At 39.2% G+C, this 12,906-nt stretch overlaps 1 protein-coding gene across 1 annotated transcript in view; it reads left to right on the top strand.

Moving 5' to 3' along the window:
- USH2A (usherin) overlaps positions 1 to 12,906 on the top strand; it is a gene marked incomplete at its 5' end in the record, with an annotated part of 618,561 nt that overhangs the window by 555,454 nt on the left and 50,201 nt on the right. The window contains one exon of the mRNA XM_082703057.1: positions 10,200 to 10,427. Coding sequence (XP_082559183.1) covers positions 10,200 to 10,427 — 228 coding nt within the window. The remainder of the gene's footprint in view (positions 1 to 10,199; positions 10,428 to 12,906) is intronic.

Below are 12,906 nucleotides of genomic sequence, written 5' to 3'. Positions count from 1 at the left end.
ATTTTAATTAAAGAAGAGTGTGTATACATGAATTGAGAATCTCAGACTCAATAACAAAGCTAGTATTCATGGGTCATGGGATCTCATGCAGGTTATTTAAACCATTGGACTCTAGGTTCAACTACAAAGTGAGGTAGTAGAATAGTTTCATCATTCTTTGACTCTTTAACTCTAATTAAAAGTTTTACTAATAAGACTTATGTATACATGGATATTTCATATTTAATCACAAGTATTATGAGTGTATTATCAAAAGTTGGAAATAGAAGACTCCTTTCTTCACTGCACAAAAGTTCAAACAAATCTTTGATTAATCTTTCATTGGAGCTGCCAATTAAAGCAAGATATAATGTAGTTAAGTGGCACTCCAACTAGAGTCTGTGAACCCCTTAGAGTCCCAGAAACTTTTCCAAAGTGTCTTCCAGGTCAAAAATATTTTCATGTTAATATTAAGACAATGTGTTTCTTTCTCACACTCATCCCCTCAGAGTGTACGGCAGAATTTTCCAGAGGCTACATGATGTTTGACCGTGTTATCACTCTGCTGAATAATGGCGTACATGCTTCGGTACTCTTTTCTCTTTTTGTTTCTTTCTCTCTCTCTTTTTTTTTAATTTCCTCAGCTTTAATTTTTAATATAGCAAATACTAATGGATGTAAAGCACAGAAACAAAAGCTTTGGGGAATCCTCTATGGATTTAAGAAATATGGGTCTCAAGACCCAAATGTTAGAACCACTATCGCAGTTGACAAGAACATTTGCACTCAGTGTAGTGCAGGAATAAAATTGTGACCATGCCATTTACTGTTCATATGACTCTGGGCAAGTTACTTAACTCACCTAAGCCTCAGTTTCTTTATGTGTAATATTATCAACCTCATAGCTTTTTTGTGAAGACGAAATAAGATAATGCATGTGCAGTACTTTATACCAGGTCTGACACGTAAAAGCCAAAACTCTGCTCAAAAATAATTACCCTGTCTTAGGAAGGAGAGACAAGAAGATGGCAAACTGGTAACTTTTTTGTTTTTTTTTTACACTGCGTACATACCTTTTCATCATGTACTCTACTTGGAAGATATAATTTATCAAAAGTAATAATTTAATTAAAACATTTTGAAAATTACCCTGTTCCTAGTAGATGATGGGCTTATAGTTTATTCACCACTTCATTTTTTATGTTGTTTATTTTTCCAGATATATCTACAAAAAGAGCTATGCAAACAACGATGGCAGCTCTTAGTGTGAAACATGGCTTTGCTGCAGATGTTAGTGCCAACTCCAAAGTAATTGGCTGATACCTGAGCACATTCACATCCGTTTGCCATACACAAAACTTTGGCTAACCTGGTTTCCACATGCAAGTGAGAAGGAAGTCCTGATATTTAATTCTAAATTAACAATCTCCCCCTTATTATTGAGGAGTTCTTATCAACATACATATATGTTCTAGTATCTCCCTTTAAAAAAAACAAAAAACAGGGCGCCTGGGTGGCTCAGTTGGTTGAGCAGCTGCCTTTGGCTCAGGTTATGATCCTGGACTTCCAGGATCGAGTCCCGCATCGGGCTCCCAGCTCCTTGGGGAGTCTACTGCTCCCTCTAGAGGCCAGCCACTGTCCCCTGCCATGGGGATCTTCACAGCCTTCTCATAACATGGCAACTTGCCTCCCAAAGACCAACAGGAGAACTTTGCTGTCAGCCAGCTAAGGCGGTGTCTCTTACATTCATGTGAGTGATGCCTCATTTTCCATTGTTTAGAAGTAAGTCATGGGTCCTGCCTGAACTCAGGAAGAGGTGAATTATACCGGGGTATAACTAACTCATGGTCACCTTAGAGTGTAATTGCCACAGAATGGGATTCTGAGATATATAGTTTCATTTCAACCTACTTAACATAATACAAATACATACAAATTATACAGAAGGGAAAATCAATGAATCATATTAAGACTTGTTAAATTTGTGGTGTATTAGAAGTAAAAGTGGAGAGATTGTGAAGGCCATTAGATTTGAAACCAGATTTGGGAGAGATGTGCAATGACTCTCAGATGTATTTTCCTAACCCAGTCTCTACTCAGCACCAGAGATTCATAGATCTACATGGTATGTCAAATTCATATGGCCAAAATGACTCCTTCCATCCCCTAATCTGTCACTCTTTCAGACTTCCACATCTCATTAAATGGTACCACCATCCACCCTTTCTTTCAAGGCAAACCCAGGAGTCATCCTTGATTCTTCTTTCCTTTTTTCTCTACATTCAATTTGTCATAATTCTCTTGGCTTTACTTCCAAAACATAAATCCATCCACTTAGTCCCATCTCCACCATTACCACCCCAGACCAAGAAACTAGCACCCCTCCCAGACTTGCAGAAATCACTCCTTCTCTTGACCCCTATTGTGGACTGCATTGTGTTCCCCCAAAGTTCATACATTGAATCCATAACCCCAATGTGACTGTATTTGGAGGTAGGAACTTTAGGAATTAATTAAGGTTAGAATAGGTTGTAAGAATGGACCTTGATCTAATAGAATTCGTACCCTTATAAGACGAAAAAGAGACACCAAAGATCTCTCTCTTTCCCCATGTGCATGCAGAAAAAACTGTGTGAGCGGACAGATTAAGAAGGCAGCTATCTACAATCAATTAATGAAGCCTCACCAGAAACTGAGTTTGATGGCGCCTTGATCTTCACTCCTAGCCTCCAGAACTAGGAGAATATAAATTTCTGTTTTTTTAAGCCAGTTCCTGGTATTTTGTCATGGCAGCCTGAGTAGACTTAAAACAACCCCCTACATATATTCTCCACAGAGCAGCCATTAACCTACATTAAATCATCTCATCCCCTTGCTTAAAGGCCTTCAGTAATTTTCCACTGAAATTAGAATCAGACTCTCTAATGTGGGTCTACAAGGTTTCACCATCTGACTCCAGCCCATCGCTTTGACCTTGTCCTGTGCCCCCCTCCCTCTCACGCACGTAGCTTCTCACTGTCTGCTGGCAGACCAAGAGCTTCCCTTTCTCCTGAAAGCTTCTCCTCCCATTCTTCTCTTGGTTGGGTTCTTCTGCATTCTCGCCTACATGGAACTTCTTCAAAAATCCAAATCACTCTTCCTAAACTGAGAATCTCACTCTTCCCTACCACCTAAACCCAAGCTCTATTTCAGTACTCTACTTAAATATCTTCATACTTTGCCACCATTCCTAATTCTCTCTCTTCTTATTTTGCTTATTTACTGCCCATTTTTCCTCATGATAATGTAAAACTCAAAAGGACAGTGTCCATGTATCCTTTGCTTTCTGCTGTGTCCTCAGACCTTCGGAAGGGGCTTATTACACCAGAAGCCCTCAATTCAAGCCTGAATAAATATGTGCTTATTCAAGGACTGAATAAATATAAGACATGCTGGAATGAAATTCTTTTAAATATATTTTAGTACAGTTTTACTAGTATTGTCATAAAATAGATTGCCAGAGTAGAATTGTTGGGTCACAGACTATGCACATTTTTAATTTTGATAGATCAGAAATACTGCTTTTTAATATTTAGTGTGACTGATTTGCCACTTTAAAATTTAATTATCACAAATTTAATTTTTTCCTCTTCTCCTTTGAAAAATGAGCCATTTCGAAACCATTCTTTTTTTTCTCCAATGTTTTTATGGTAACTGAGGCATCATCGTTCATTTTGCAAGAACGCTAGCTTTGGCTTTATAGATTAAATTGATAGAGCCCATTTGTCCATGAAGAAAAAAAATCTGTGAATTGAATCTTCTTTTTGCATTGACCCCCCCCCATTACAAAATGAATGATGTATTCTGAGAGAGGTAAAAATGAAAACCTCTCTTTCCCATATCATTCTTCTTTTCTGAATGTAGGTATTTGTGGGAGTAAAGACATAAAAGTGTCTGTTCACAGCACTAGCATATGCATACTCCAGACTGAACATTTTGTTTGAAATTTACAATTGCTTCGACAAATGGCTCCTGAGTAATCAATTGTAATTATATGTATCACAGTTACTTAAAAGGCGGATATGCATTTTTAGTTTCTTGAAATCTTTCAAATTACACCTTCAAACATTAGTTAGAACCCAAAGCTAGGAATGCTTTCACTCTTGTGTGTGCTTCTGAATTGGTCTCATTCTGTGTTGCGGTCATCTGTACTGTCCCTAACCTTTCCAGCTGCTTCCTAGCTGTTCGATACATACAAGTGACCAGTGCAAAGGTGTGGACGGCTCCACACAAACATGTGTCCACTGTCAGAAAAACAGACCAGGTACGTATGATTCTGATAGCACTCCGGACAGAGGACAGTATCATTGGCTTCGACTCAGCCCAGTTTTTATAATCCCCACTTTGATTGTGATCAAAAAGCAAATATCTGCGTCAAAAGAATAATTACAAATTTGGAGATAGAGCAAACATTCAATAAAGATTTTTAAAATCTTGTTCCTAAGAAAATACTTTCCTATTATCTTGTATATATGATGATCTATATTTACTGGCTGAATAATATCTAAATGAGTTCATTAGCTAATTCTTGGCAGTTGTTATTTTTTCTAATTAATCAGTCACTGACCATGACCTATATACCACAATAGGGCAAAATTTTAATATCCCGTTATTCTCTCAAATTGCATTGTAGAGCTCTTTGTACCAAACTGGTTCTTCAAATCTTAGTGTAATGTTACTCAGTGTTTCCCAACCAGTTTTCATCCAGAATAATTAAGGTGACTCTCACAACCCTCTCCAGTCTTGCCACCAACCTCTTTCCAGCCTTAATCCCCACTAGTCCCTCTATTAGCTCCATGCAACTCCCAGCTCGTCCCCAAACATATCCTGCATATTTTATTTCATTTCTTTCTTCTAGTCACTCACATATATTCATCTACTCAAACTCTGCCTCTTTCCTAACCTCTATCAGATGCTACCTCCCAAGTAAGTCTGCCCCTACTGTTCAGCCTCCTACCTTCCCAGTAAGAAGTGTCCCTTCAGTATTTCCTGGAACTGGGCTATAGCACTTACCACACTTTACCTTGTGTGTATCTATATTTATGATTGACCTGCTCTAGTAGAATATAAACTCCTAAGAGTTAGGAGCCTGGATTTTCCATCTTATATCCCCACAGCAACTTTATCGAATCCTGTGCATACCAGATGCACAAAGGCCTGGTGTGGGGCTCCACACTCAGCGAGGAGTCTGCTCCCTTTGCCCCTCCCCCCTCGCTAAAGTAAATAAATAAATAAATCTTTTTTAAAAAAAGAAAGAAATGAGCTGCTGACCAACAATACTAGGTGTTTCTACTAACCATTTTGGTAGCTCTGTCATATCATTTAGCAGTGTCCCCAATACCTGCATATGCTTCATGCAGGTAAAGCAATAGACCATGAACCTAAAGGGTTTTTCTCCTATATTTTTGTATTATGAGTCAACCTTTGATTCTAGAGCAACTCCACATGTATGTGCGTGCCATCAAAAAAATGTCTTTGTCCTACCAGCCAGGAGGTATGGAGGCAGAGATGGCACTGGTAAAGTAAATGCACATATGAAATCAGTGGAAATTTTCTATGTTAACATTTTGCAGACTTAGAAGTCTCATACTTAGAAAATTATGGCTAAGTAGTCAAGTTGTTATTCGGCTATGGGTAATAAAAGATCACTTCTGTATTGAGACTGAAGTGACTTTTACAAAATGAGTACCAGATATAAATATGTTGACCAACTTTGGAGAAGCTAAAAATTAACTTTATAAATGGGAAGGAAGATAGACCTCCGCATCCCATGCCTCAAAGGACTTGGCTTTCAGAAATCTACAAAAATAATCTGTGTTGATTTGTCAACGTTAAATTTGTAAATTATCCTATTGGCTGGCTGTACTCTGTCCAAAGCCATGGCTTTTAGGCAGTAGTCAATAAGAGCTTTCCCTACTTCTCATGCTTTATTTGTAGTCTAAACCAGAAACTTGTCTATAACCATTTGTTTATTGTATCATTCTGACAAAGAAAACTATAACTTACGACAAAACCAAGAAGCAACACCCAAGTGGTTCAACTAAGGAAAACAGAGGTTGATATAATTAAATTTAGACTCCTCTGAAGCTCTTCTTATACAAAAGAAAGCAAACTTTTGATGTGACCTGTTCTCTGGATCTTGGCATTCGTGGTAACTACCAAGGCAAAGGAATCCTAGAACCAGCTTCGGATTTACAGGCCAAAAGTCACTCATTTTAAAATGAGGACCTCATGATAAGGAGTATAGACAGAAGAAACCCCATCAGCTGGAAACGAAGTTGATGGTGACCAGGAAGATTAACCCTTCCCAAAAGATAATAAGCACACACGATACTCTGTTGATGTGCACAGCAGAGCCCACACACCACTGTTTGGGTTCATCACCAGGAGCAGGGTAAAACGATCCCTAAGGGCCCAGGTAAGTGGGTTCAGTGAAAACGCACCACAAAGACCAGAGGGAAAGCTTTGGAAACTGCTGGATCATCAGATCAATAGACTCAAAGATGACTAAGTTAGGTTGCTTTATGCAGTTTAAACATTTGTGCAGGGAGTCTCCCCACGCAGCCTTTTATTGACAGCTACAGATCAATGGTAATTTTTGATCATTTTCAACCTACATAAACCTATTGACCCCAGGGCCACCTTTGGGGCACTTCAAGTCGTCAAAAATAATCAGAGGAGATGGTGTAAAATTGTCAGACTGCTGAAGACTCCAAGTAGTTTCATGTGCCCCCAGGAGCAGAGTTGAGAGGTTAAAATGTAGTTCAGATTGCCAGCAGAACCTCAACTGGCAAAACGTTCCAGAGAGTCTCATCTTTATGTCTCATAAAAGGACATACTGCTTTGTATCCAGACTGCAGCCCTTATGCATATAAGTTTTTTTTTTTTTTAAGCTAAGTCTCTTAGAAATATTAGATTGTGGAGGCTGCATTTTTCCTGTTTTCCTCTGTTGAATCATTCTTTCCACTGGCTGCCTAACAAAAGTAGTCAATGTACTTATAGGGTAAAAATATGAACATTAGGTGGATGTGCACATGGGAAGAACATGGACAGATGGGAAGTGAGCCCAAGCTGGTAGCCCAGAGATCGGGGATGACAAGATATCTGTCTCCTAAGAATCAGTACGATGGAAGAGTGGGGGAAAGAAGGATCAAAATAAGGACAACGAAGAAGAAGCAGTAAGAGTATCAAACAAGATCATTTCCATAAGGGAAGGAGGAAGGGGGAGCAGAGGAGTTAAAGGGAAAAAAAGGATTATTTAATGATTTAATGATGATTTTACTAGTCAATAGGGGAGAACACTACATCCCCCAAGGAAAGAATTTAATCCAAAACATGTAAGGTAGACAGTGTTCAAGAAAATCTGAACTTAAGGGGAGGAAAATCTGAGTAACTGAATAAACAAACAAGATAGAACCCAATCTGCAAAATGAACTGTGCCCAAATTTTACAGGATTCTAAAATAGTGAACTTTGGTGTTGGAAATCCACTCAAGAGAGAATAATATAATGTCAAAGAATATATTGGTAAGGACCGTTTTGCCATTTTTAAATTTTCTGCATTTTTTTCATATGGCCTTTACTAAACATGGACAAAAAGCATGATCATTAATGAGGTTTATTTAAGAGGGGTGTGTGTGTGTGTGTGTGTGTGTGTGTGTGTTGCAGCTCTTCACAAATAACATAATATGGGAACTAGTCCTCGGCGTAAATTTATGCTATAAAAATTCTCCTTCACACACTTCCTTTACATTTAAAATATGAGATTCTTTCTTTCTTTTTTTTTTTGTAAGATACGACCAAAGTAAGCAAAACAACTACCGTAATCATCTTTTGTAGGAATCAACCTCTAAAGATCTCGGTGTCAGGCACGCACGAACTTCAACTTGAGATCTGCAGGTCCTATTTCTACATTAGATGGCGGAGGTTTTGAGGCCGGGGCATTCTGAATACTTCAGCGTTCTGGGGATCTGAGCTATAAATGTTTATTAAAAGGATCTATAATGAAATCAGTTTTGTTATTTTTTTAATGGTTGCCTGGAGTGTGTTGGATGACTGAATGCCGGTTGTTAATCATTAAGTACTCGTGTTACCAAAAGTGTTTGATAGTATTGCCATCTAGGGGCTGGATGGAATTCTCAGCTCTGAAATAAACTGTAATTGAGCAGGTGCTGCTATTGACAATATACATATGTTTTTGCTTTATAGCCCACATGCTTTTCATGTTTCTTATGACAAAAGCTATCTCTAAATGTCCCCCAACAGCCTACCTTTTTTATATATAATCTGTTAGAGGTGATTACTATTTGCTTTGGAGCTTGTGCTTTTTTGGCACCCATTACTGAATATTCTGAACAAAGAGTTTTTCTTTTTTGCATTATTAATCTTGCCCATGTTTGCCCTATTTCTACAGAAAAGGAATCATTTATCAGAAAAGAATGTTTGTAATCGGGACTTGTAGCATCTTCAGATTTAATATTCATTATGGTCATTCTAGTTCTGTGCTATATTTATCTAAAAGACCAATCCAGTGTTGTGGAGAAATAAGTTTTAAATATTTATGATCCAACTTTTAATATTTTAAAAAAGAGAAATTAGTATTTCTATAAAATTTGTTTCAGAGTCTGGTCGCTTAGCAAATGTTTAAATATTAAAAGATTTCAAGAGGTTAGCATGTAATATCATAATGGGACTTATTGAAAGAGGAAAATTGACTTAGAAGTTTTTGATAAATAAAGGAAATTATATTTTCTCTGCTCGTGTTTAACACAGAATAAGAGACATTAGACAGGTGAAACTTAAAACCAAGAATGTGAGGAAACAGTGTCAAAAATTATTTCTACAAAGTGTTTTGATTTTGTCTGACCAGTTTTTTAGAAAATGATTCAAATTGACTTTGCCACTTTAAGATTTTATTCAAAATGATATTCAGATGTCTCTCAATTAGGAGAATTTCTAGTCATGTAACTTTGTCTGATTTCGGGTATCTACTCTCAGAAATAACTTCCTCTTCTCTCCCTCATGTTCATCCTTTTGTATCCACCAAGAGGAGGACAATTGAAAACTGTCATGTTTAAACATCTAATAAACCAAACCTGATCTTACACATCATGAAGCCATTCAAAACTTCCTCATGATTACTCACATATCGTACACAAAAGAAAGTGTGTCTGTGTGTCTGTGTGTCTCTGGGTGTCTCTGTGTGTCAGTATGTGTCTCTGGATGTGTGTGTGTGTGTGTGTGTGTGTGTGTGTGTGTGTACACGTATGTGTGTGTTATCTATACACATATTCATGGTCCACTTGCAGACATATTTGCTATTCATAAACAGACATATCCACCCAGCCCAGATGTAGAAAGAGCACCCTGGGCGCTTTCAAAACATGAAGACTTTTAGTTCCAGCTTTTAGTTATGTAAAATACATTAAATGTTCTCTCCAAGCAGGAAAAAACAAAACAAAACAAAAAACCCCTCTAATCCTATCTTTTTTTTTTCCTTTTAAATAAATCAACAAAAACCAAATTCTCAAAGCCTAGCTAAAAGTTACTGTTGGTAAGTTTGATGGTTCCAGCTATGATATTTTTAACAAATGAGACTATTTTCACATGTATATATATCACTAGTAGACTTCTCTAAGCATGTTTATTTTTTACAGTTAAGCTTGCTTGTTATTTTGTTTTCTTATTTCTGTTTTACTGCATCTGTAAGATAGAAATACTCACCAAGAGGAGGGAGAGAGACTGGGGAGAGTCATATGTATATACAAATTGTGCTGGGGATTAACCGTTCCAGTTAGACCTCCAAGCCCTTAAGATTATACCATTCTTTGTCATGAAACTTGGTGCCACTGATTTCCACCATGAGCCGGATGCCGCACTCACCTGAAGCACCTTCTTTTTTTTTTTTTTTATGTTATGTATCACATCCTTTGGGTTGCAAGCTCTGGAAAGGCAAGGATTCTATCTGATCGCCACTTTGTGTATGTCTGAAATTATACAACATTTGACAGTATATTCAGGTGTGAAGAACAATAAAAAAGCCACATTGTTTTCTTAGTAATTCAAAACTCTCTTGTGAGATTTATGCCGCCATTGCTAATGTACCTTGGTCAGAGAATGACCTTCCAGCAATTGTTAGCAGTTCCTAAAAGGAATCTAACCTGTTAATTTTTGTGCACACAGGGAACGAGCCATCAAGCCCACCTATTTGGGTTAGAACCATTCACAACATATCACATTGGAATTGTGGCCACAAACCAGGCAGGAGACGTTTCAAGCCCCTGGACCGTGGTTCAAACCCTAGAATCTTCCCCAAGTGGACTAAGCAACTTTACAGTAGAACAGCAAGAGAACGGCCGGGCGTTGTTGCTACAGTGGTCAGAGCCCGTGAGAACCAATGGTGTGATTAAGGTAACGTCTTCTCTGAAAATGAAATCATGTTTGGTGTCCTCCAGATAAATAGATGAGCCCTGACATGCCATCAGGTCACCGTGGGGAAACACCCTTCACCGTCTGTTTAATCCTCCTTGATAGCTCCTCCAGGCACTTAATCATAGATCAGAGAAAACTAGCTCCCATGTATTATGCTTCCTACGAACCCAACACTGGGCTAAGCGCTCTCCATGGATTATCTCATTTAACTTGCGCATCAACCCTACCAGGTAGGCACCACTAAACTTCATGAGGCATATCAAGGCTAAATAATTGCCCAAGCCCCCATTGCAAATGATCGAATTGCAATTTGAAGTCAGGAAGTCACGCCAAAACGGAACTCTGAATGACTGTTCTTACTGCCTCCTGACTTATCCTGCACAGTTATTTGCTTTAGTCCTGCCTAATTTGCACTTTGAGCCGAGCTCATTAAGCAGAAGACAGAAAGCCCCCCCCCATGTCTGCCAACACCCCCCACCTCCATATGTAGCCGTGAAGAGCAGTCTTACTAAGGGCCTAGGTGCGTCTCGGGTTTTACCGGTCTGTGAGCACAAATAAGATGGCATTTCTGTTACTAGACTGCATTTCGTTGATTTGAGTGATCACCCACATGCAAGCCAGTCGTCATCTGCCTTTTGGACGAGTATCCAAACAGCTGGGGTGACTTACCAGTCAGACTGTGCCTGCCTCTAGTCCTGGACCACCGCTTAAGCCCTGATCAACTGCCTTCTGCAGGCTGGGGCTGCCGGTCCCCTTCTCGACCACTCCTTCTCCAGGTGGTCAAGAGTCCCCTATTAACTCCACATAGAACAGTTAAGACTAAGCTGTAACTTTGAAGAAAGCTTCTCTGAAAACCCTACAAGGAAGATGACAGCAGAAATTACCTATAGCAACAAGTTAGAACTGTAACTAGAACTCACAAGCCCAGGCCCATCCTCAAGAGCCTCCAGGTAACAGCCTCACTGCTTAGTACAACGGCTGCCTCTCAGCCAAGCTGCAGGCCGGCTAGAGGCATCAGAAGCAAGCTGCCTTCTACCAGCCGGCCTACAGGTGACAGTGCCTGACTTCCCCCAGTCTAGGACAGGAGGCTTGAGCCATATGATCCAGGGTCTCAAAATCCAAGCCAATGCCCTAAGATCCCATCAGAGAAAAGAGTCTCTCTTCATACCCATCCTTTTGATACCCATTCCCTCCTGTTGAGTGTTTGTGTCCCATTCCAGCGTCTGCCTCTTCTTGGTATGATTGACAATAGGAAGATCTCCTCCTTTCCTTTCATTTATATTTCACCAAATATTTATTAAGCTTCTACTAAATGCCAGGCATTTATTCAGGAGTGAACAAGACAAGCAAGGTCCTCCCTGCTGTCACACACCTTGTGTGTGTGTGTGTGAGAGTGTGTTTGTGTGCACACGTGCATATGAATGGTGGTGGTCCAGAGAGGCAAACAAAAAGCTAGTACACAAATAAGAGAATTTCAGAGAAGGATGAACACTATAAAAAAAAATTAAACACAATAATGTAATTATGCTGACTCGGGCTGTTTTAGAATGGATGATCATTTGAATTGACATTTGAGCTGAGCCCTGAATGACAAGACCGAGTCAGTCATGTGAAGATATGAGAGCAAAATGTTCCAGACAAACTGAACAGCAAACGCAAGGCCTGAAGCCAGGAATGAACTTGGTGCATTCAGATGAAGGGAAGAAAGCCAGTGTGGTTGAAGTATTGGGGGGTGGGGTACACGGAGAGAAAGATGAAAATGGCAGATTGGTAGGAAGTAGATTGTGCCCAACCTTGTGGGCTGTGATGAGTTTGGAACTTATTCTAAGTGTGATGAAAAATTACTGAAAGGTTTAGGCAATTAAATAGTATAATCAAATTTATGTTTTTCAAAATCACTCTCGCTGCTATGTATAAAATGGACTCTAAGAAGACCAGTGAAATTTGGAAGATGCTAAAAATTTAAGGTAGAATTGATGGTGGCTTGAATTAGAATGGAAGCTGTGAGGACAGAAGATGTAGGTGAATTGGAGATATATCCAGAAAGCAAAGCTGACAGGATCTGTTAATGGACTGGTTGTGAAACAGGAAGCAAAAGGGATATTCAGGCCTTGAGTCATTGACTGAGAAGGTAAGGCTGGGAAGTATACAGGTTTGAAGGGACAAGTAGACAGTTGGAGGTATATGTCTAGAACTCTATTTTTGGAATTCATTAGTATATGAGTGGCATTTAAACCCATGGGTCTAGAGGATATCAGGTATGGAGAGAATATAACTAGAAATGATAAGAGACAGGGCTCAAGCTCTGAGTAATACAGAAATTTGGAGGTCAAGAGGAGGCAGTGGGGCCAGCAAAGGAGACTCAGAAGAGGCAAGTGAGGTAGAAGGACAGGTAGATGAGTGGGGCATCCCAAAACTGTGGAGAAAGTATGTCTGATGCTGTTGAAAGATCAAGTGC

Source organism: Mustela nivalis, assembly GCF_964662115.1.
Source record: "Mustela nivalis genome assembly, chromosome: 16".
NCBI lineage: Eukaryota > Metazoa > Chordata > Mammalia > Carnivora > Mustelidae > Mustela > Mustela nivalis.
This window is presented reverse-complemented; position numbering and strand designations above follow the sequence as displayed.